The 25,665-nt window shown below is 42.3% G+C and overlaps 1 protein-coding gene across 1 annotated transcript in view; it reads left to right on the forward strand.

Annotated features, from left to right (window-relative positions):
* The window catches only part of TBC1D15 (TBC1 domain family member 15), a 39,315-nt gene continuing 13,650 nt past the window's right edge, over positions 1-25,665 (forward strand). Inside the window, exons 1-8 of the mRNA XM_059816156.1 lie at positions 1-43; positions 8,599-8,697; positions 8,948-9,022; positions 9,760-9,898; positions 11,501-11,711; positions 22,124-22,226; positions 23,213-23,410; positions 24,970-25,098. Of these exons, the coding sequence (XP_059672139.1) occupies positions 20-43; positions 8,599-8,697; positions 8,948-9,022; positions 9,760-9,898; positions 11,501-11,711; positions 22,124-22,226; positions 23,213-23,410; positions 24,970-25,098 (978 nt within the window). The 5' untranslated portion in view covers positions 1-19. The remainder of the gene's footprint in view (positions 44-8,598; positions 8,698-8,947; positions 9,023-9,759; positions 9,899-11,500; positions 11,712-22,123; positions 22,227-23,212; positions 23,411-24,969; positions 25,099-25,665) is intronic.

Consider the following 25,665-nt stretch of genomic DNA (forward strand, 5'->3'; position numbering starts at 1 on the left):
ATAAACACTCGTAGGCAACATGGCGGCGCCTCCGAGCGGCAAGGTAACGGGGGTGGGCTGGGCTGGGCTGGGCTGGGCTCGGGTCCCGCGCGGGCGAGATGGCTGCCGTTCTCTCCCCTCGGGGGCCCCGCTGTGTCCGGTGCTGGGGTCGCCCCGGTTGGCGGGAGCTGCGGGAAGGGGCGGCCGGGCCCCTGCGTGGCCGAGCAGGGGCCTTTCCTCCCTGCAGTGCGCGGGTGCGGGGCCTCCTCACGGGGCCCGGGCCCACCCTTGCGGTAACGGGCCGTCCCGCCCTCGGGCGGGCCTGGCGGTGGCAGGAGGCCGTGGGCCCTCTGCGCCGCCCTGCGCGGGGGGCGGGAGGGGGTCGCGGCCGGCGGGTGGGACTTGGGCCCTGCCCGGGGCGGGTGCGGCGGCACGTCGCAGCGCCTCCCGTCCGGCCCGGCCCGGCCCGCGTCCCACGCCGCCCCAGCTCGCCTCCGGGCTGCGCGGAGGGCCGGCCCCGGTGTAGGAAGAGGTCGTTCTCCGCCGGAGGCGGGCAGCCCTGGGGTCGGGGATTGGCCTCCGCAGAGCAGGCTTTGAGGCTGAGCTGGAGGAACGAGACTTGTCCCGTCTACGTGGCCGCGCGTCCCAGAGGTGCTCGCAGACGTTAGTGGCTTTTCTCCTGGCCTGCGCGCAAGTAGTGTGCGAGTTTCGTCCCTGGGCTGGATACAAAGCTTTGTCAGTCGGATAATTTGGTGATGTAAAGATTTTTACATGCCGTCGATCCTTGCCGAGTGTTCTTGAATGAAACAGTAGAGTTTGACAAGGATTCAAATGTCTGTCCTGGTTTGAGGTCACCGGAGGGAAGGTATTGGCAGCGTCTCTGCTTCCTTCCCTCCCTCCCCCACCAACAGATCCGAGTTGTGTCCCTGTGGTTTTATTGTAGAAATATTTTTATTCCATGACTCTGTCTTCTAAAAGTGTTACTTTGCAATTCCGGGCTCCTGAGCACATGGATCCTTTATCTAGGATTTAAAATCTCAGTGTAGTGTCTGACTGTATGTAGCCAGGGTTAGAGTGTGATAGTCTTCAGTTTCGCTTTTCCAGCATATGGTAGCAAGTTATTATTTCAGGTCATGCTGATCTCCACATAAGAGAACATACGTAATTAGCCATGTCTGTGCTTCCTGGAGGGTGCTGAGGAGTGCATTTAGCTAGCAGGAAAGTTAAGTAGAGGTCTTGCTTGTGCCAGTTTACCATATCTGTTTCAACCGGAACTGGTGGAGCAGGCAATTTGTTCAGCCGGAGTTGTTATAACTTTATTTTTAAGTTCTTTACTGCTGTTAGGTGCTGTAAATGTAAAGATAGTCATGCTGTCCTCCCAACTCTTTCTAGCTATGCACATCCAGTTTTCATGTATACAGAGGAAAGTTACTCTTCTGGCTTTGTCCATTTTAAGCTCAGTCCAGCAGTTTATTGGACGACGGTAAATACTTTCATTTTGCAGCTTTTTATTTTTTTTCTGCATAGGTTTTTGTCAGGATCTTCTTCAGGAAGTTTTTCCTGAAAGCAGGTATCTTATCATAGTTTATATGAGAGACTAAACTATGGTGGATTAGTTGTTTGTAAATTTGCTATGTATTTGTTGTTCCTTTAAAAAAAAAAAGTCTGTTTGCTTGAGACTATATCTCTAAGATGTTGCAGAACTCCATTTCAGTTATTCCACGTCCACAATACTAATGCAGCTTGTTAATGTAACTTGTAATTCAGTAACATTCTTTGCCATGTCTCTTTTGATACAGAGAAAAACACAACAGTTGCGTTTTCTCAAACTTCATGAAGTGGCTGGGCTGCTTTGAAGTTTTGTGACTCTCAGTAGGAGCAGTTCCATCCTTCTCTAGATCTCCCCACCTGTGGGTTGCACTTCTGCTTGCTTGGATACTGTACTCATTTGATCTCTCAGTGATTTGATTTAGCAAGCTGAAATAATACAAAGAACTGTGTGTGCTTATTTTTGGCTGGGTTAGTTTTCCATTGGTTTAGGGAGCACATTGGATCACAAATTGTTGCTTTGGATGGCAGCAGGATTTTAGAAGGGCTCACAAACTAGTGAAGCTTCATTCTAGGTGGAATAAACACAGTGTAAGTTGATACAGACCCAGCATTCTCACTTAGGGCATTTTGCACTTTGATGTGTTTCCAAGCTATGGGTGTCCTAAATTAATTATGCTTTTCCTTCTGGCTGTGCAGTGTTGTAATGAGGTGTTTCAGGTGGTAAATTTCTGAAAGAGTAGTAGGCATTAGTTTGTGGGGTGCTTTAGTCTCATTTGGCAGATTGTATCATATGAAAGTAATGTATTTTAATGTATATGTTCCTTTCTGCAAAATATTAGACAAAGTAATTCCCATGGAATGCACATGGCGATATATTAAGCAGCTGGGATAGGCTGCATTGTCTTAGCTTTCATGAAATCTTGTTTCAGCAAACCATATAAGGTTGTGGTTTCTATTACATTTTTACGCTGTTTGCCTTCCCCTTCTCTATCACTTTTTTTTATTTCCCAGTCATCATTAATATAGTGGATTCACAACTTGGCTATTTCATATTGTCTTTGGTTTCTGCTCCATACATTAGTGGGATATGAATTATAAATTTGATTACCTCATGTAACTGTATGTACTGCTTTACTTGGATTTTTGTCCTGTTTGGTTTTTCTTGCTGTTTCATATCTCAGAAGGTTCTTTTCAGTGTTTTTCTCTAAATGGTTAACTCTATTCTGGAAAACTTAAGTTAATGCTGTTGAGTTCTGAAGTTGTGACTCATTCTTTATTAATCACCACCTGCACTAGAACAGTATGAGCTTCAGTTTTTTGCCCTTTCTTAGAGTTACCAGTTTTTTCTGCATGTAACTTGGCAGTGAGGTCTTTAGTTTTCAGTGCTTTTGACGTTATGCATGAAAGCAGGTATATTTTCTCTCTTTTTGCTGCTTAGCAAATAGAAGTTGGTTTTCATTATTTCAGAGAACCGACTCTGGACTCACCCTTTTAACAGAAAACCATGTTAGAAAATGAGGTAAAAAGTTGTTTATGGGGAGAAGTACAAGCTTTAATTTTAGTCTGTTGGTGTATAGGCTAATATTACAGCTGGGCTAAAGACAGTAACGATTTTTGGTTTATGCTCTTGGAGTTCAGAGTATCTTCAGCACATGGTCTGTTAGATCTTTCTCAAATTACCAATTGGCACATGGGCTGTCAGAGAAGTTATTTTTCACTTGCCTGTGCCCTTGCTCTTGAAGTTAAAGCTTCAGAGTTTTAACTGGGCAAACATCTGAGCTTCAGGTCTAAGCTCAGATGTTTAACCAGTTCAGCAACTAGAAGTGTTCAAGTAGCACTGTAGCTTCTACTAAACAATGTTGTAAATGCTGTAGTGTTGGGGGGTGGGGTGTGTGTTTGCTGTTGAGGGCCTTTTTTTATAGCTAGGACAAGCAAAGAGATTTAAAATATGGTCTGTTAAAATTAGCTTTGCATCCTTCAGGTAGTTTGTTGGCATAGGTATAGCGGATTATTTTAGATGTGTATATATATTCTGTGGTGTAGGCAGTGTCTTGCTGCACCTTCTACTAGTTACATTTGGGGGCACAGAGACTCCTAGTCTATGCATTGTTGTGCCATTTTATTAAGCACTTCATGTAAAATCTTCATTATAACTTTTTCAGCCTTTATAATTTACTGTATACAGAGTCATAATCCTTTCTGAATATATTGTACTTCATAGGTTTTCTTTATGAACAGAAGCCTTTACCTGCCTTTGTCTCTCTTGAATTTAGTTAAGGTTTCATTATGCTTGAATGTAAAGCGGTTCACTGATAATTCTGAAATTTCTTTATATTCTTTCTGTTTTCTATTCATGAAGAATTTCTCGTGCCGAAGTGTTCACAGTAGGTATAGTGTTTTACCACCTCAAGCTCTTAGTCTTGGTACCCTGCATAGACTTGTATTTTCACTGATACCCACTATTGTTGCATAAGTAGCAGAAATACTTTGTGGTTCAAGAAATCTTCAGTGCACTTAAGGCAGAACTTGAAAAACTTACTGTTGTCAAACAGGAAACCTTTCTTATGGTATGTGGTTCCCGATGTTGCGAGCTTTCTCATATTTGTCACAACATGAACAGTATTTGTGGGATTTCTCCTCCCCGCCCCCCAGCTTAGAAACTTAGAGTTTGTAAGACTTTTTTAAGACTAGCAGGGCTTGAAATTTTACTGTCTTAAGAAAAAGGTTGAGCCATAGGCTCAGCAAACAAAAGACATATAAGGGTATGGCTTTATATTTTTATTAAAATTCAAATGCCAGAAGTTGTAGGGTATCTTCTGTGGAGAAGAAAATCATGTTGGTCAAGTAATGTTAGCTTGATGCTTTGCAGAGCACTCAAATGTGCTGGTATCTGGTCATTGAAAGCAGACTATTGATGTAGTAGGTACTTTGATGTGCCCAGTGACAGTTTAGCAGTGGATATGTTAATAAGCTCTGGGGAAACTTCAGCTATTCCAAAGAGAATGGAAATGAAAGCAGCATAATGCAGATTCATAAAATGAGTTATATTTCTTCCAAATTACAGCACAGGTCTAAACTAAGATACTTTCTTTTGTTGGTGTAAGGTCTCACAGGACAGCCATTGCCTAAATTGAATTTATTTTATGGGCCTGTAGCTGTTTCCTTACTGTGTTGCATCTTTTGTTCTGTTGACCTTCTGTCAGAATTTGAAAATAAGATGCTGCGCAGCTGCTGTATCTGTTAATATTTGCAGACAGACCCATTTTTCCGTAATTTGTAGTCTGTGGAGCATTCAGACTTTCTTACTCAGACGCTTTCTTACAAGCATGCCTGCTTGCTGCTTCAACTGTTGAATCCATGGTGAGGTCCTTTACCTGATTCTCTAATATGAGGCAAAAATGAAGTAACTGCTATTGAAAGGTTCTTAGAATCGGGATTTGCACAGTGCCATAATTACTTAATGACCCCAAAGCACTGACTGATTCACTGTGTAAGTGCTGCAAGCTGTGTCTGTCGTGAGAAGCTGGATGGCATCTTGGTAGAGCGATGCTGGCCCTGAGCTGTACTCTCTAGCAGGAAAGGAGAGTGTGTTGGATAAGAACGTGGGGAGAGAGTATGAAGTGTCTGAAAGATGTTAGTAGCTAACTAGCTGGGAGAGTTGCAGTGCTTCTCCATTCTCTCAAATGTCCTGTGTTTGGCAGTTTGTTGGTGTGTGGCAGAGGTAAGAGCAAGAGCATAAGGTGTGAATGATCAGTGCATGTGACATCAGCTAGTGCTTAGGTGCCCAGAACAGGCAGGGTGGGAAATAGACGGGTGAGAGGAGGGCAGGACCACCCTGTTCTGTGGTAGCCCCAGATCCTAGCTCTCCTTTTTTGTTGCCTGCACCTCATTGTCTTTGGGTGCTGTCGCCTTTCACTAGCTGGTTGCACAGGGCCATAAATGGCCATCAAATGGCAAGCATTTAATCAAAAAACTTTGCTTGTGTTCTGTAATTGTTGGCATGGTATGCTGAAGGCTTTCTGCTTATGTATGTCCCTGGCAATAAAAAGCTAGAAATGTTGCCTGTTGACTGCTCGTTGTAAGCAGCATAGTCAGCTGGAGATACAAATTGTCCATGCTGTGTCCTTACAGTATTAAGAATGATACCATTTATTTCTCAGAAAATGTTACTGGGACAACAGTGGGACTTCAGAAAGTTATTTGCTGCTGGACATGGAATATAAATACTTGGAACAGTTTTCCAGAACCTTAACTAGTATATGCCATGACATGTAAACTAAGCCTGCACCCTGCCGCTTCCCTTTGTTTTTCATAGTAGGTGGGTAGACAACTATTGCTTCCTGCAACTTTCCTGAATTTTGTGCTATGGTTCCCTGTTTTTACAGACCCTCTGTCAGTATACGAGATGGAATAGCTGTGGTCTCTGTGCGGCACAGTGCTTTTAGTGACTGATTAGAATGAATTGTGAATTTGCTTTTGACTTCTGTAGCACCTATGGAAAAAAAAGAACTCAGGTCAAGGTGGCTTAGCAGCATTTGGAAAGTCTTGCATCAATTCTTAGCTTTTGGTAGGATTCTGAATGAAATAGGCAATGGGTCTAGTTTTCATTCTATAGAATTGGAAAAATAAATGTGGTGTAAGTCATGCTTGCAGACTGCAAGCATGGACTTGCTTGACAAGCAGGAAAGACCTATGAACATAAGCTTCTCAGGTACATATTATTTCAAATTGAAACATTGAGGTTATTAAAAAGTAATACTTAAATCATACAAACTACTTTTTCTCCTACTTTCTCCATCATTTCTTTATAGAAAAAGGTTGCCAACTGAGTGCTTTTACAGTGATAAGTTTCCTTAGGTAATCATGCTTATGATTTGAAGCATTCGGGAAACTTAAGGATACCATAGATGGATAAATCTGGAAACTATTTTGCATAGAACTAGGTTTAATCTAGTAAGATCTACCTGGACTTGTGCAAAGCATTTGACACTGTCCCGCACAACATCCTTGTCTCTAAATTGGAGAGACATGGATTTGATGGATGGACCACTCGGTGGATAAGGAATTGGCTGGACGGTTGCACTCAGAGAGTTGCGGTCAACGGCTTGATGTCCAAGTGGAGACCAGTGGTGAGTGGCATTCCTCAGGAGTCGGTATTGGAACTGGCGCTGTTTAACATCTTTGTTGGTGAGATGGACAGTGGGATTGAGTGCACCCTTAGCGAGTTTGCCGACAATGCCAAGCTGTGTGGTGCGGTCGACACGCTGCAGGGAAGGGATGCTATCCAGAGGGACCTTGACAGGTGGGCCCGTGCGAACCTACTGAAGTTCAGCAGGGCCAAGTGCAAGATCCTGCACATGGGTCGGGGCAATCCCAAGCACAGATACAGGCTGGGCGGAGAATGGATTGTGAGCAGGCCTGAGGAGAAGGACTTGAGGCTGTTGGCTGATGAGAAGCTCAACATGAGCCAGCAGCGCGTGCGCTTGCAGCCCAGAAAGCCAACCGTATCCTGGGCTGCATCGAAAGAAGCGTGGCCAGAAGGTTGAGGGAGGTGATTCTCCCCCTCTACTCTGCTCTGGTGAGACCCACCTGGAGTATGGTGTTCAGCTCTGGGGCCCCCAACATAAAAAGGACATGGACCTGTTGGAGCAAGTCCAGAGGAGGGCCACAAAGATGATCAGAGGGCTGGAGCACCTCTCCTATGAGGACAGGCTGAGAGAGTTGGGGTTGTTCAGCCTGGAGAAGAGAAGGCTCCAGGGAGACCTTATAGCAGCCTTCCAGTACCTGAAAGGGAGCCTACAAGAAAGCTGGAGAGGGACTTTTTACAAGGGCACGTAGTGATAGGACAAGGGGTAATGGCTTTAAGCTGAAAGAGGGTAGATCTAGATTAGATATTAGGAAGAAATTCTTCAGCATGAGGGTGGTGAGGCACTGGAACAGGTGGCCCAGAGAAGCTGTGGATGCCCCAACCCTGGAAGTGTTCAAGGCCAGGTGGGATGGGGCTTTGAGCCACCTCGTCTAGTGGAAGGTGTCCCTGCCCAGGGCAGGGGTGTTGGAACTAGATGATCTTTAACGTCCCCTCCAACCTAAACCATTCTGTGATTCTATGATATCATTCATATAGAATTGTAAACAGGACTCAGTTATTGGTACTCTGGGATGAGTGAAGGTAGATGTTTGAAGAATATTTGGTTTGCATTTTTTTATCAGTTCACTATGACTGGATACTTCAATTTTGTGGCAGTGAAATACATCGAAGTATCTAAGTTTTGTATATTAGTGACTTTTCACTCTTCTTTTAGGGAGTTGTTTAAAACAGAACCTGTTTACATTGTTTATGGAGCTTTTAAAGAGTACGTATAGCATGTAGCTTTGAAGAGCCTAGTGAACTTTGACAGAGAAGAATTCTTTGATTTTCTGTTTATTAAGAGCATGATCAGAATACTGTGAAGAGTTTTGTAAATGCTTAAATGCAGAAGTTAAGTGGGCAGTGTATACTCCTACAAGCTTCTCTTATCTGACTGTCACATAGTCTATCTTTGAAATGGAACCTTTGCCATTCACCCTGAATGTAGGATTGGGCCATTATATAAGGCTGCAATTTTTTTATTTCTGTGGATTTTATCTTTTGTACACTAGACTGTCTATTTTTTATTTAAAGTAAGGTTATAATTTCAACATCCTTAAATGGCAAGCGGGGGAAAGGCAGACTATGTAAGAAAGCCTTTTAATGTTTTAAAAGCTGTGTAGTACTTCCATATGAACCTCTGCCTGCTGATTTAAAAAATACTAGGTATTGAATGCATTTTTTGTGATTTACTGGCAAAGTAATAATAGTATATTGCTTAGAGAGTAAATTTAGCAAGTTCCGTTTTCCATTGTTTCTTGATTTAAGTAAGTGAGAGACTCAGATCTTGGGGTGGGGAGGAAGGAAGGGTAACAAAACCCCTAACAACGTAGAGGTGTTCACTTCAACTTATGTAGGTGGGTCAAAATGATATGAGTACCACAGGAGAGAGAAACAATTTTAAAATCTTGGGTTTTATTTCATTACCCGCTTTGTTACAGGTTGTATATGAGCAAGAAGGAGTTTTCATTCATTCATCCTGCGGAAAAAATGATGACCAGGACAGCTTAATATCAGGAGTACTACGTGTCATAGAAAAGGTATTTGCATAATACAGTTATGGGAACTTTGTATATTTGTTGCCAAAGCACATAATGTGTTTGGCAAATCTTAAATGTCTTTTTTAAGTATAGAATTTCGTAAATGAAGAAACATGTAATATTTGACATCGTCTGCATCATTTTTTTATATATGTGTGTGTAAGTTGTACCATAATCATACCATGAGTAAATAGGGATATGTACTTTGTTGTGTAGTATTGAATTTTTTTTATGATTGTTTGTATTGTAGGAAAATGAAGTAATAGTAGACTGGAGACCACTGGATGATACTTTGGATACTTCTAATATCCTCTGTGCTGGAAAGGTATGTTTGTTAGTTATCAGTGTTCTTCATTCTGTTTTTTCAGAGATTATTTTGTGTTAACTTATGTGTAGATGATCTCATAACTGCAAGCAAAATCTATTTATGTGATTATCATTGGTATTAATAGCTACATGTAGGAATCATATTTGTAGACTGCAGCCCAGTTCAGGTTATTGGGATACATGTGTAGGTGACTGTACTTAGTTTTTACTTGGTTCATATATAAAATAGAAGGGGGCTATCTGTACAAATAATAAAGACCAAATGAGTGTTTCAGGGTCACCAGTCCCCCTGCATTTACTGTGTTGTAGTCTGGTGATTTACTCTTCGTAATTAGACTCAAAACAGAGAGGTACTGTTCTAATGGAAAATAAAAATAGAAGCCTATGGAGGTTCCAAGATCCAGTGATACATGGTATTTAAGCAGTATTAAGAGGATGTGACTAAAGAAGAAAGATGTAAGTTTTACATTTAAATAAAAAGTTTGTTATGTTGGTAGAGTCTGCAAGAGAGGCTAGGGTATTTTAGTACCATGTTGAATTTATTAAATAAAACTTCTTTTTTTAGTCATAATTACAAATTTCTTGTGTTTGAACTGTGTCATGTTTCTTAGGATTTTAATACTACAGATTCTTTTAATCTGGAAAATGAAGATGCGTATTCTTCTTGTTGAATCTGAGAAACTAGCTCAATTTTCATGCCTTGTGTTCTTTGATAGTCACTTTTTTTTTCCTCAGGATTCCAGTTCTGTTGTGGAGTGGACTCAAACTCCTAAAGAAAAATGTTCCCGAGGAGCAGACCGTCCAAGTAGTTATGAAGCAGAATGGGACATGGTCACCACAGTATCTTTTAAAAAGAAACCCCATTCAAATGGAGGTACTTAAAAACAAGACAAAAACCCCACACTTATTTTTTATGGTAACTTGTAACTGAAGAATTGCCTTTTACATACAGTAAAATGGATTTAGTTAGGAATTGAAAAGCTGGGAGTCATTTGTGGTAAGAGGTGAATCTCTGGATGTAGAAAAAAATTCATAATGGAATAGCTGCCATGTGCCTCCAATCTATTTTTTTTTCTTTAAATTGCTAGAGAATTATATTGAAAAGAAATGTTAAATGTAACTTCTTGCTGTGATGATCATTAGATGATGTAGCAGTTTTATCTGCATTGGCCTCTTGCATTCTTTCAAACAAATAGAATTTGAACTAGATGTCATGTTAGAAAGGAAAATGAAAAAATAAGTGGTTTACTACTCAAACGCCTTTCCATACTGCAACAGCAGGGGGAGATAGAATATACAGTTATGTGGTACATGGGTCTTTTTTATATGGTCTTTTTTACTTTGGCAAAATAATTTTATAGCTACATCATTTTTGTTACAGTGTCTCAATAGAGATGTAAAAAAAAAAAAAGAAAGAATGGGAGAGAAAGGACAGTGATTCTCAAGTAATCTTCTTTTCTCTGATTCTCCCTTAGTATTTTTCTTTATAATACTTGTTTTTCCTGTATTATTTCTCAGCCTGTAACTGGGGACCATTGTGCTTGTTTCACCATATCTGTGATGGTTTTAAATGTCATCTGTGTCATGTATGAGTGCAGGGTTTGGACTTACGATTATGAATGTTTTTGGGTAAAGCACAGTCATTGCTCCTAGAATGCTGTGTATGAGAGGAGCTTTTAGTGCTAGCACGATATAAAGCTAAAACCAGCATCTCTGTCAGGTATAGGATGGCTTATTATGTCACTGATTTGTATTGATTTTTCATCTTCAGGCATCAGAGTACATCTTCATACAAAGTGAGTGTCAGTGAGCGCTACTGACTTGGAGTATGCCACTACTTGCTTATTTCCTGTTGCTGTAATTTAATGGGGGCAGGCCAGGGGGTGTGCCAGATTCCCTCCAGGCATGCTGGCAATTTTGTGTCCTCTAGTAAAGTAAAATTTAATTGCTTCTGTATGAATGTATATAGTCTTGTGCAGAGTGTATACCTGCTTCCACAGTATGGGAGGGGTGGGTGGGGAGATTTTTAGTTCCTTCTCCCTTACTTCGGTAGCAGTCTTACAACATGTGGCTAATACTGTGTGCAATATATAGCATACAGTATTGTAATGTATATCATGTTTAGTTTGAGTACATAGTACTACCTGGTGGAGATGCTGGTGGGATTCAGCTTGCTGCTGGAATTAGATACAGCAGTTGTAAATTTAACTGCTGGATCACTTTTACAAGCTGTAGGCACAGATTTAGGGGAGCAGTCTGATGGACTTGTTCATTATTTTAGAAGTCTGTAGAAGACGAGGCACAAAGAAATCCAGACATAGCAGTTAGAGTAGTTAGGGTACACATTTTGTTATCAGAACCAATGTTGGGTTTTGTGTTTTGGGTTTGTTTTTTAGGAACAGTGAGAGATAAGATGCATTTGTAAATACTAACACTGGAAATCAAACTAAAATCATGTGGTAATTTTGTTTTTCAGATACTACAACCCATGCAAATGGGGAAAGCAAGTGGTCGTTCCTGTTCAGTTTGACAGATCTGAAATCAATCAAACAGAACAAACAAGGCATGGGGTGGTCTTATTTGGTGTTCTGTCTGAAGGATGATGTGAAGCTTCCAGCTCTTCACTTTCATCATGGAGACAGCAAACTATTGATTAAATGCCTTGAAAAGCACGTTGTGCTGAATGAGTAAGTATCAGACAACTCTTACTTCTGATTTAAAATATGGATTATTGGTTTACTTTTTTAAATTCTGTAATTAATTTCAGATTAACTCTTCCTGATGTATTTTCTCTTCCCTTTTTTATTAGTAGAATCAATTTTCAACGTGACTGAAACCAATTTCACGTAGGCATTCAGAATGTCGGCTGAAATTTAAAATTGCTGGATCAATTTATGAACTGGTTTAGAATCTGTTGAAGTGTTACTAGCTCTATAATACCTCAGTAGCTCCCTCTAGTGGGCACAGAAGCTTCTCACGAACACTCAGTGTAAAGTTAAATCCTTCTTCATGAACCACTTCTGTTAAATGGGATAATTTGTGTTAAAATTTGAGATCTTCTACTTTATATGAAATATCTGAGTATTGACATCAGTGTGTGAGGTAACTTACAGTACTGCCAACTAAGTCAATTTGTATCTGAAAGTTTTCCCCCAGAATTCTGTTCCCCTGTAACTTCTTGCTGTGGGGAGCGCTTCACACTTAATCTTTACTCTTCAAATCAACTTTCTGAATGTAAACATAGACCCTATCATGGTGTTAAATTGGGTTTTATTGTGTATTTATATTGTGTTACCTCCAAGTTTTTCACTTGGATAAAAGCCTTTTTGATCAGCATGGCATAAATGCAGAATAAAAGAAAAAGTTCTGCTCTCACTACGTAGGTGTAAGTATAATTTAAGAAGGCAACAGGGTAAATAAGAGTAGGTAGAGCGTGAAGAAACAATGAAGTGTAACAGGTACACCTGTAACAAGTGTAACATCAGTGTTACAGGTATTCTGTTTTCAAAAGTGTTTTCTTATCACTTGCAACGTAATATTCTGATGACAGATTTGAAGGTGGATAACGAAATGGCTGTGGGAATCCTTATAGAGGGCTCTTCTCACGTTGGTAGCATCAGTGAGGTCAGAGTTGCCTTCAACAAGTAGGGAAGACTGTCGCTGAGTAATACTGCTAGGCTGGAGAGCAAGCCAATAGGACATGAGGGTTGTATATTCATTGAACTGTTTTGTGAAAGGCTTTGACAGTGTCAAGATGTGGTGTTGGAGTCTATGATAATCAGAAGTTGTCAACTGCTTGGAGAAGGTAGCATGGTCAGTGCGACCAGCTGGTGAAATGGTACTGGCTGTAGCATTGTATGTGAGCTTTTTAAGGGGAAAGTTCAAGAAGACCAAAGGAGAGGCTATTAGGGGGACAAGGTAAAGGTATAAGTAAGAATATTCTCTGTACAACTGTAGATTAGGAAATCCTGGATCACAACTTCATTTTGAATCCTGAGTTTAGGTTCCCTTTGAGTTCTTCCTTAAACCTCCTTTCATTTCGTTTCCTAATTTCACTACTTGTGCAGGGGAATATTGGCATCCTGCCATCCCCTGCCTCCCTCCCCTTCCCCTCAAGGAAGTTGTTCCTTTTTGAGCATACTGCTCTGTGTTTACTTATTTGTGGATATCTTCCAACTAGTTGCTGGTAGGCTAGGGCAGGTTTTTGAGGCAACCTATGTAGCAAACACTGGAAAAACACCTGTGTTGAATGGTGAGTCACTGAAAGCTTTATACTCTGTGATCTGTTGCCTGTGTACTGTGGCAGTGTATTTCAGATTTTCTAATATCCATAATGTGTTTAATGAACAGGACCAAGTTTTAAGTAGGCCTAGTGGGTGCATTTGACAGTGTAGCAAACTGATTTGCATTGATTTAATCAAAACTTTGTTCTTGTGATCAACTATCAACTAGAAACTTTAAAATTTTACATGAAGATTTTCCTTTATGCCTTCTTTCCAGTTAGTCCATTTGAGGCTTTAACAAAAGCAATTTAAAACTAATAAGTTCATGCTGCGGGGTTTTTTAATTGCCACTATTTAAAGAGCTTATTATTTGAAAATATATGTATGTGTGTGTATATACATACACACATATATACACACATGCATAAAAAGCAATAAGCAACAGAAAAGTTGGCAATTAAAATACAGTACTGCAAGAACAGATCTGTAGTTATACTTGCTCTAATTTCAGTGGAATTCCATGTATTTAATGTTGAGACACCTGGACTAAGCTTATTTTATATTTAATGTTTTTTGCTCAAAGGCATAAAATATTTACAAGAAGATACTGCTTTGCTATGTAACAAGTTACTTTGTCTTTTCATATTCAGGAAGTTGTTTGAATCTTTTGACTTCATCGTTGAAAGTTTTTAAAAAACCAGGAATCTAAATTAACATACCAGAATACCTTAAACCATTTTCTGAGGTTGGACACCTAAGCTCCTATAAGTGAGACATCTAGGTTCTGTCCAGCATTTGGTTGTCAGTTTGTTACTGCACATAATGTTAGACAGTTTGTGTTACTAACAGGCATTGTTTCCAGGTTTATTGAGTCATGTGCTGCAAATAATTATACTTCACATTGCTATGTAAAATTAATGCTTATTGATGAGTCACTGAATGAAAATGGAACAGGTAGTGATTTTGGTTCCTGTTTCACTGTCTCTATCAGACAGTCTGCACTGAGTGAATGGACACTTACCATTCTTCCTTTACTTGACCCAGTGGATTCTTAGTTCTTGTCATTTGTCCACATCACCTGGCAAGAGGCTACATTCCTCTTGGGACAGTGCAAAACAATAGCTGTCAGGTGGGGAACAAACTGTATGAAGAGAGGCAGTCGTGTCCTCACGTGTCTGATTTTAAAAGAAGGCAGTGGCATAGGGTTTGTGCAGTCTGACCTAGCAGCTGTGCACTGGTGTGTCAAGGAATGCTTATCAGATGGAGTTGCCTGCTAAGGGAAGACAGGGAAACTTGAGGTGACGTTCAAGCATTCAGGACGTGCTGAGCTGCTTAGTATTGCCCCCTTGAACAGTTCTAAGTGTTGATGAATGCAACAGCAGATACTTTGAGAACTTTAAAGCAAAAAGCTGAGGCAGCTGTGGCAATTAAATTTAAATGAAGTTAAGCATTGAGCTGAGCAGGAACTTCCAGTTTTAGTTTTCTTACTTAGATTACTCTCCTCCAGTTAAGTTCTGATTCCGGCACCAAATTCTATTCTGTGGACTAGTCATGAATTACGATGATTATTTTTAAAGGAAAGTGAAAAGAACCAATATGCCCCGTAAGTTGTGGGAATGGCTGGCTTCAGTCTCTGTAGGTTTCTGTTGTTTCCTAATGGTTATTTATCATAGAATGGTTTAGGTTGGAGGGGACGTTAAAGATCATCTAGTTCCAACACCCCTGCCCTGGGCAGGGACACCTTCCACTAGACGAGGTGGCTCAAAGCCCCATCCCACCTGGCCTTGAACACTTCCAGGGTTGGGGCATCCACAGCTTCTCTGGGCCACCTGTTCCAGTGCCTCACCACCCTCATGCTGAAGAATTTCTTCCTAATATCTAATCTAGATCTACCCTCTTTCAGCTTAAAGCCATTACCCCTTGTCCTATCACTACGTGCCCTTGTAAAAAGTCCCTCTCCAGCTTTCTTGTAGGCTCCCTTTCAGGTACTGGAAGGCTGCTATAAGGTCTCCCTGGAGCCTTCTCTTCTCCAGGCTGAACAACCCCAACTCTCTCAGCCTGTCCTCATAGGAGAGGTGCTCCAGCCCTCTGATCATCTTTGTGGCCCTCCTCTGGACTTGCTCCAACAGGTCCATGTCCTTTTTATGTTGGGGGCCCCAGAGCTGAACACCATACTCCAGGTGGGTCTCACCAGAGCAGAGTAGAGGGGGAGAATCACCTCCCTCAACCTTCTGGCCACGCTTCTTTCGATGCAGCCCAGGATACGGTTGGCTTTCTGGGCTGCAAGCGCACGCGCTGCTGGCTCATGTTGAGCTTCTCATCAGCCAACAGCCTCAAGTCCTTCTCCTCAGGCCTGCTCACAATCCATTCTCCGCCCAGCCTGTATCTGTGCTTGGGATTGCCCCAACCCATGTGCAGGATCTTGCACTTGGCCCTGCTGAACTTCAGTAGGTTCGCACGGGCCCACCTGTCAAGGTCCCTCTGGATAGCATCCCTTCCCTGCAGCGTGTCGACCGCACCACACAGCTTGGCATTGTCGGCAAACTCGCTAAGGGTGCACTCAATCCCACTGTCCATCTCACCAACAAAGATGTTAAACAGCGCCAGTTCCAATACCGACTCCTGAGGAACGCCACTCACCACTGGTCTCCACTCGGACATCAAGCCGTTGACCGCAACTCTCTGAGTGCGACCGTCCGGCCAATTCCTTATCCACTGAGTGGTCCATCCGTCTCTCCAATTTAGAGGGGACAGTGTCAAATGCTTTGCATAGGTCCAGGTAGATGGTATCAGTTGCAGTTGCTCTTCCCATATCTACCAACAGTGTAACCCCCTTGTAGAAGGCCACCAAGTTTGTCAGGTTACAGTTTGCCCTTAGTGAAGCCATGTTGCCTGTCACCAATCACCTCCTTGTTTTCCATGTGCCTTAGCATAGTTTCCAGGACGATCTGCTCCCTGATCTTGCTGGGCACAGCAGTGAGACTGACTGGCCTGTAGTTCCCTGGGTCTTCCTTTTCTCCCTTTTTAAAAATGGGGGTTATGTTTCCCCTTTTCCAGTCAGTGGGAATTTCACCAGACTGCCACGACTTCTCAAATATTATGGATACTGGCTTCGCAACTTCATCTGCCAGTTCCCTCAGGACCTGTGGATGCATCTCATCAAGTCCCATGGACTTCTGCACCTTCAGATTTCTTAGATGGTCTTGAACCTGATCTTCTCCTACAGTGGGTGGTCCTTCATTCTCCCAGTCCCTGCCTTTGCCTTCCATGACTTGGGAGGTGTGGCTTGAGCACTTGCCGTTGAAGACTGAGGCAAAAAAGTCATTGCGTACCTCAGTCTTCTCCATATCCTGGATAACCAGGTCTCCCGTTTCCTTCCAGAGGGGGCCCACATTTTTCCTTAGTCTTCCTTTTATCACTGATGTACCTATAGAAGCTTTTCTTCTTGCCCTTGACGTCCCTGGCCAGATTCAATTCTGTCAGGGCTTAAGCTTTCCTTACCTGATCCCTGACTGCCCAGACAGTTTCTCTGTATTCCTCCCAGGCTACCTGTCCTTGCTTCCACCTCTGTAGGCTTCCTTTTTGTGTTTGAGTTTGTCCAGGAGCTCCTTGTTCATCCATGCAGGCCTCCTCATGTTTTTGCCTGACTTGGGATGCATCTCTCCTGAGCTTGGAGCAGGTGATCCTTGAATTTTAACCAGCTTTCTTGGGCGCCTCTTCCCTCCAGGGCTTTATCCCATGGTATTCTACCAAGCAGATCCCTGAAGAGGCCAAAGTCTGCTCTCCTGAAGTCTAGGGTAGTGAGCTTGCTGTGCACCCTCCTTGCTGCCCTAAGGATCTCAAATTCCACCACTTCAAGGTCACTGCAACCAAGGCTGCCCTGAGCTTCACATTCCCCACCAGCCCCTTCTTGTTGGTGAGAACATGGTCCAGCACAGCACCTCTCCTCGTTGGCAGCTCTATCACTTGGAGAAGGAAGTTATCATCAATGCATTCCAGGAACCTCCCGGATTGCTTATGCCCTGCTGTGTTGACCCTCTGACAGATATTGGGGTGGTTGAAGTCCCCCATGAGGACCAGGACTTGTAATCGTGAGGCTGCTCCTGTCTGTCTGTAGAGGGCCTCATCTGCTCGGTCTTCCTGGTTGGGTGGCCTGTAGCAGACACCTGCTATAAAGTCACCTGTCCCTGCCCTCCCTTTGATCCTGACCGATAGCCCCTCAGCTGGCTCCTCATTCATCCCCAGGCAGAGCTCCATGCACTCCAGCTGGCCATTGACATAGAGGGTGACACACCCTCCTTGTTTCCCCTGCCTGTCCTTCCTAAAGAGCCTGTATCCTTCCATTCCAACACTCCAGTCATAGAAGCCATCCCACCAAGCCTCCATGATGCCAATAAGATCATAGCCCTGCAGGCGTGTGCATGTCTCTGACTCCTCTTGTTTATTCCCCATGCTATGTGTGTTTGCATAGAGGCATTTAAGTTGGGCCCCTGAGGAAGCTGGCTTACCAGCTGGAGTGGCTAGAGTTCCTTTGTGCTGTTCTTCAAGTGCTCTCCTGTTGACCTGTGATCCTTCTCCAGGCTCTGGGCATCTATTGTTGGGACTGGCATCAAACTGGTAGGAGTGGGATGGATTGAGGTTCCCTTCCCCTGGCAACTTTAGTTTAAAGCCCTCTTCACCAGCTTGGCAAGCCTATGACTGAAGATGATCATCCCCTTCTCTGGCAGATGGACCCCATCAGCCCCTAGCAGACGATGCTTCTCAAAGAGTCCCGTGGTCTAGGCAGCTGAACCCCTGGCTGTGGCACCAGTCCTGTAACCATTTGCTGATTGGCCCTTTCAACCTCCTTCCCTTTGACCAGGAACTGATGAAAAATGAATGAAAAAACTACCTGCGCTCCAGAGTGCCTTACTGCCGCTCCCAGGGCTCTGTAATCCTTCTTGATACTCCTCAGACTGCTTCTGGCTGTGTCACTGGTGCCCATGTGAAACAGCAGCAGTGGATGACAGTCAATGGACTGTACAAGGCTTGGTAGTCTCCCGGTGACATCCCTGATACAAGCCCCCAGTAAGCAGCATGCGTCTCTAGAGAGTGGGTGTCGTGGTTTAAGCCCAGCCGGACTAATCGCCACACAGCTGCTCACTCACTCCCCTTCCTCAACTGGACAGGAGAGAGAAAATATGAAGAAAAGGCTCATAGGTCGAGATAAGGACATAGGGAGATCACTCACCAACTACCATCATGGGCAAAATAGACTTGATGTGGGGAAATTAGTTTAATTTATTACCAATCAAAATCAGAGTAGGATAATGAGAAGTAAAACCAAATCTTAAAAAAAACAACACCTTCCCCCCACCCCTCCCTTCTTCCCGGGCTCAACTTCACTCCCGAACCTCTTCCCCCCGCCCGAGCGGCGCAGGGCGACGGGGAATGGGGGTTGCGGTCAGTTCATCACACGTTGTTTCTGCCGCTTCTTCCTCCTCACACTCTTCCCCTGCTCCAACGTGGGGTCCCTCCCATGGGAGACAGTTCTCCACGAACTTCTCCAACGTGGGTTCTTCCCACGGGCTGCAGTTCTTCACGAACTGCTCCAGCATGGGTCCGTTCCACGGGGTGCAGTCTTTCAGGAACAGACTGCTCCACTGTGGGTCCCCCATGGGCTCACAAGTCCTGCCAGCAAACCTGCTCCAGCGTGGGCTCCTCTCTCCACGGGTCCACAGGTCCTGCCAGGAGCCTGCTCCAGCATGGGCTTCCCACAGGATCACAGCCTCCTTCAGGCATCCACCTGCTCCGGCGTGGGGTCCTCCATGGGCTGCAGGTGGATATCTGCTCCACCGTGGACCTCCATGGGCTGCAGGGGGACAACCTGCTTCACCATGGTCTTCATCACGGGCTGCAGGGGAATCTCTGCTCAGGCGCCTGGAGCACCTCCTCCCCCTCCTTCTTAACCGACCTTGGTGTCTGCAGAGTTGTTTCTCTCACATATTCTCACTCCTCTCTTCTCCGGCTGCCGCTTCCCGGTTTTTCCCCCCTTCTTAAATATGTTATCCCAGAGGCGCTACCACTGTTGCTGATTAGCTCAGCCTTAGCCAGTGGCAGTTCCGTCTTGAAGTCTGCTGGCATTGGCTCTATCAAACATAGGAGAAGCTTCTAGCAGCTTCTCACAGAAGCCACCCCTGTAGCCCCCCCTGCTACCAAAGCGCTGCCACGCAAACCCAATACAGCGGGTCAGGTTGGCAAATGGGTGCTTCCATACCTCTCGGAAGGGAGTTGCCTATTACTATCACTCTTTGCCTTTTCTTAGTTGCACTGGTTGTTATACAGGGATGCTTTACTCTGCTCCAGCATCTCTCCTGGTGTGATGAGTCTTTCCTTTTCAGTCTGCAGAGCAGTGAAGTGGTTCTGCAAGGGCACCTCAGGCTTTGGGGGAAGTCTCTTCCTCCTGTTGGTCCTTGCCATTGCAACCGTCCATTCTTCTGCATTATTGGCCGCCCTGCCTTCTGTGTGAGCCGGAGGAGTTTGTGGCTCTTTAGCCATGGGCTGTGGGTGCACTGCAGACTGCACTTGGAACCAGCTATCTTAACTCCTCAGCCTTGCTGATGTTATGCAGCCTTCTCACTGCCTCCTGCAGCTCAGCCACCTGCTGCAGGAGGTCTTCCACCTGGGCACATCTTCTGCAGGCAGCTCTGCCACCCGTCCCTGCCCCAGGAGAACGGTCTAGGCACTTCTGCAGTCAGAGGTCTCCACTGCAGCCTCTCCTTGCAGCAGTTCCATCCGGGTGGAGGCATTGGTCACCACTGGCATTCCTTTAGTACATGATGTATCTAAGCCCACAAACTCTTTTAGGAAAAGATGTTTACTCAGCTCTCTGGATGCCATAAGCAAATACTTGGCAGTATAATTACTTGTTATCCGAACCTCTAGTTTGTAATACATGGGATATTGATGTCAAGGCAGAAAATTTAGCTTTTCTCTAAAATACCTTTCTGTCATAGGTATTTTCTTCCTCTGCTCCTATTACCTCAAAAGTTTTTGCCCTTCTCTAACACCATTCCTTATAAAATGTCACGTCATTGCTGAAATCAGTGTGTGTGAAGTGACTAAACTTGAACAAAATACTTGTATTTGTGTTAAAGATTATGTGCTTCCTAGTTTGGCGGCGCCAGACTAATATTGAGAAAACACTGCATGTACAGATGACACTTTCTAACTTGCGGTATTATCAGTAAGTGTTTAATAAAGTGTCTAGCTTAGAAATTTGTTTTGAACATTACCCAAGTAGCTGTTGATACCCAACGGGCTGTCCAGAGACACTGTTTAATTAAAATGGAGATATGGTACAAAGTTTTTGGTTTTTTAGTTCAGGAAAACATAATACATGACTCAGCCTTTGCCCCTGTGCTGCTTTTTAGCAAAAGCCGGTTGAGCTTCATTAACTGTTGCTGCCTCAGAACTATGACTGTAGTGTCTGAATGTCTCAAAATGAGATCTCTTGTTGCATTTCATATCCGTCAGTGTTAACAGTGTCCTGTCCTGTTGGAATGGGAGAGAGATAAGGCTTATTAAAGTTCTTATCTTTGTCTTCAATAACATGGTAGATGATGCAGGTACTAATAAAAGTAAAAGTACTAATAAAAGTAAAAGTCATTTTTCTTTCAGAGACTAAAATAGTGTATTTAAACTTTGGGAGAAAGCAATAGAGAGGTATTTTATAAATTTAAGTCTGCGTGATGGATTAGAGTCATATGGCAAAGTGCTTGGCTTTCCTCTGCCTGGCTGCCAACTCCGAGGCTTGAATGTCGGCCTGGCTTCTGAGCTGTTCTCTCTTCTGTCACATAATGAGCTGTAAATTGGTGATTCAGGAGCTGTTTAATGAATTGATGGGGTGTCTGTGCTGGAGGAGGGGAGAAGATGAGATGTTGGGGGCGGGGGTGGGGAAGGTGAGAGCAAAAGAACAGATTAAATACTAGGAGCAGCAGGGTTCCACTGTCTTTGTTGTTATCGTTTTCATCTGCCTGTGCAAGCCTGTCAGAGAAGCAAATGTTACATTGAAGAACAAGAGTGTACAAATACAGTGAGTTAGGCCAAATCAGGTTTGTGTTCATTTAGCTTTTGGAGTCTACACAGAAACACATTTGCAGGGCAGTACTGAGATGATTCTGTTTCACAATACAATGGCTGTGGTGTTTTTTAAGCTCCTAATAGTATGAATCTTAGAATTATTCTGACAGTAGCTGTTGTAATACCGTTGGTTAGAAATTTGTTGATGTGTTTTCATACATTGAAAAGCAGTTTGTATTCCTGTATGTAATGTTTTACAGGGTGCCTTAATGTAAGATTTAGTAATTGCTAGAAAGAGTTCCTTAACTGTATATGGTGACATGGGCTCTTTTCACATCCTCTGTTATGTTAAAGGAGTTTCAGCATGTATGTGTTGAGGCTGACTGTGTCTCACTAAATTTCCTTTTCCTGTGTCACCTCTTTTTTTGTCCGTTGTCAAATATAGAAAACGATAGTTGAAGAAAACTTTGTTACATGTGCATGACAAAAGTTGTCTTCCAGAGTAATTTCTGAAAAATTTCTCAAAAGCATCATGATTTTTCAAAGAATGGAAGAGTGCAATTGAGAATGAATATGAGCATGATGAAAAGTGATGAATATGAGCATGATGAAACATTTTTCCTGTGAAAAGTGAAAGTCCTGTTTTGTAGTGTGTTAGCTTGTGAACTTGTGCTAAGAACTAAGAATGATCTGGCATCAAACCGGCTTTCTTTGCACAAAACCTGAAATGTGACTTCAAAAAACAGTAAATGTTCTAAACATTTTCAGGAAAAACTGGTGGTACTTATAGAAACCCTTTTTTAATTTTATTGCAGATCTCCACAGGATAAACGAATTCTTCTTGTGAATTCTCAGAACAAATCTCTGTCCCAGTCTTTTGAAAATCTCTTTGATGAACCCTCATATGGCTTATTACAAGTATGTATTATCTTTTGAATTTTTTATTCTGAAGACACTTAGTAAAAAACCCCCACCCTACTATGTCACACAAATATTCCCTGAATCATTGCCATTGTAGAAGCATTGATTGTATCCTAAAACAAATGTTTCCTATAGAAAGTACGCTTACTTATAAGTTGTTTTGCGTATTCTAATAATTTTTTAACTGCCCTGTGGTACTATTTCAAACCTATTCGAGTTAGTGTTGTCTGTGATTCTATACATTTGAGTACAGAAAGTTCTAGAAAGGGGAAGAAGGAAAAAATCTTAGGAATTACCCAAACATATTAATTATAGTTTTTTCTAAATTTTCCTTGACTCAATATTATTTTCCTTGGTATTTTCTGACAGTTTTGAAGGCATGCTGGAAATATAGCAGCAAAGAGCACAATATTGCCTAAAAGAGGTTTTTTATGTTAAAACTGCTTAGCATTTGGTGGGGTTTGTGAACTCGTGAAAGTCAGCAGCAAAATTTCAGTGACTTGACTGAGGCCAGAGTTTTGACCCACTGATTTGTTTAATTAAAGAAAATCTTCATGAGCAAATTATATTAGTTTGTGGACTCAGTTGTCAGCTCGAGGTTTGCGTGAGATTCCTAGCAGAGTACACGATGATTCAAGATGTGTTTTATCTATGAAGGCAGAGAAGCTAGGCATAAGGAAGATGTTTTGTGGCATTAATCACTGGAAACTAAACAGTAGAACTGATCCACATTCATATGTAGGTCAGGCTTACTGAGCACACTGCTATCAACTCTTTCAAATCAATCAGTAGTATTACCTTAATACTTAAGATATCTTTTTTAGTCATGTAATGCATGTACTGTATGAAACTACTGATATATGAAACTTCAATAACTTTGAGACCTACTATACTCTTCCTGTTGTTTTGCTTTCTTTGAGTACAAGAATTCCAAATAATCTGACGCTTTTTGTATTTTACTTGTTTTCCTTGTTATAACACAGAAATTGAAGAAAGACCCATACACAGTAACAATGGGAAGATTTTCCAAAGTCACAAACTATATTTTTGACAGTTTCCGTTTAAGTGACCCTTCAAGTCAAAGGCGACCACCATCAGAAATGGCAGACTTCCTCAATGATGCTATTCCAGGGCTAAAGATAAATCAGCAGGAAGAACCAGGATTTGAAGTCATTACACGAGTGAGTGTGTAAATGAATATGATACAGATGCATTGATTCTTTTTATGCACACTGTTAAAGGAATGGTAGGACTTGAAGCTTGGTGAGTTATACTGTTTATGCTTGGCGATTGTGATATATGCTGCTCTATCTTTTATTGACAAGAGTAAGATCATTATCAGCTACTTCTAGAATATGTCATTTTTATGCCTGCAAATATGAGTTTTGCTTTGAAAGAAAGTTTGTCATTACTGAAATGAGGATAATAGTTATGTTAGAGTCACTACCCTGAAAAGTGACCCATTTCATGTTTAGTGTTTCCTCTGTGGTCAGATAGAGCTATGTTAAGTAAAATTGGGGTATACAGGTTAATAACTAACTTGGCTAATCACTTTAACATTTCAGTTTGTTTTAAGAGGGCTAAGAAGATTAAAACCAAGTGTTTAATTGGATGATTCATGTCTAGGGTGTTATAAATGTACAGATTTATGTATGACTTGAACCAAAGCTAGAATGAACTTGTAATTGGATCATGAATCACTTCGTGTGGGCTCCTGCTCATGTCTCTTACAGATAGGTGGAAAAGGTTTATTTTTAAGTGCTTGTGATTACTATGTAAGCAGCTCGCATGTTTTTAGTGTTAAACTATATTGAATGTTGTTTTTTCTTTCTGGAGTTCAAAATAGTGTTAATAACTTAGCAGTAGCTGTATGAACTATGTAATTCGAAGAACTTGCTACCTAGCACTTAATCAGTTAATTTATCAATGAGAAAAAGTATAATGAATGCTACATATTAAAAATAATGCTGACCTACCTATATGTGTGATCTGGCAAATGCCTTAGACTTCCAAAGAGTTGAAACACAAATTGACTTGGTGGTTGCCATCATCAAAATATTTTTAGAAAATAAGGAATGAGTGTCTGCTGAATTCTGCTGTGCTTAAACATGCAGTTTGGGAACTGAGAGAGACTAACCACAAACTGTGAAACTTTGATGGGTGTTAGGAGTTCTGAAAGCACATGTAGTCTTGGTTGTTTTTTTTTAAGGGGCGATGTACTTAAATTGATCTTTCAGTCACACTGCGCAGTCTGTGTGGGCATAACATCTCTGAACCCGAGTAGTTTTTTAGTTCTCTCTTAAGATGTGCTATTGTGTGTCAGGAATGTGCTTTTGAAGTGAAGCTCCCTATTGTCCTTGTTTGCTGTGTTGCACATACCTAATACATTTGCAGTTGTATAGAGACTTTTAGTCCATGGAAGCTTGTTCCAGAGGTGTTTGGTGGGCTAGAAGGTTATTTAAAACACACATGTACAACTTCCTCCAAAATCTGAAACATTAACATGTATACTTGGGTCCTCAGCACAGAGTGTCTTGCTCTAAAGATCTGTTTGTGTTGGTCCGCACTACTTGCTAATGTGGACACAGCCTTAGATCCTTAGAGGTGCTGAGGCATGCAGATGTGAAAATGTACTTGCGCTGAATATAACAAACTGACAAGCTTAGTACTATTTGTGCAGTTGTTCAAAACTACTGAAGCACTTCAGTGAGAGTCGTAAACATATTTGCATGTGTTTCAGATCGATCTAGGAAAACAGCCTGAAGTTAGTAGAAGAGAGCCTGTGTCAGCTGAAGAATGGGCTAAGAATATGGATTCTGAAGGAAGAATTCTAAATGTCGACTACATAAAGCGATTGATATTCAAAGGGGTAACTTGTTTTTCTAAAGTCACCAAGACTTATGGCTTGCTTCTGGCTCCCTTTTCTTTCCTTCCCTTCCCAAACCATGGTTATGCTGTTTTCATTATACTTGTAATGGTTTGTGCAGGACTTTGAGCATGAGCCAGTCAGTACTGTGGGAGAGACCTCATAAAGCATGATTTCATGCTAATCAAATACCTCAGCAGTCTTGCAACCATACAAAGTGCTCTAGAGGGAGAGAGAGAGATCTTGTGGTGGTGGTTGAATTGAATGAGTTGAAAACACAAAGGCTTAAGTGATAAAGAAGAAAAGTCAAAGTGCCTTTCAGGAAAAAATCGGTGCTTCAGCGTTAGGATATTGAGTTTATTCTTTTCTTTTTGAGGGTGTTTTCTTTTCATTCTCCAACAAAAGCTTCTCTTTGCCCAGCAGTTTGCCTGGATTTGGCCCTCATCATATGAACAGTCCTAAACGTTTTTGCCAATATTTATTATTGAACTGAGGATTTTTGCACTATGAATGTGAATTCAGTCTCAGTGGCAATTTTGAAAACTTTAGTTATGTCCCATAGCTGTTCTA

The sequence above is a fragment of the Gavia stellata genome, chromosome 4 (genome assembly GCF_030936135.1).
Source record: "Gavia stellata isolate bGavSte3 chromosome 4, bGavSte3.hap2, whole genome shotgun sequence".
NCBI classification, from domain to species: Eukaryota; Metazoa; Chordata; class Aves; order Gaviiformes; family Gaviidae; genus Gavia; species Gavia stellata.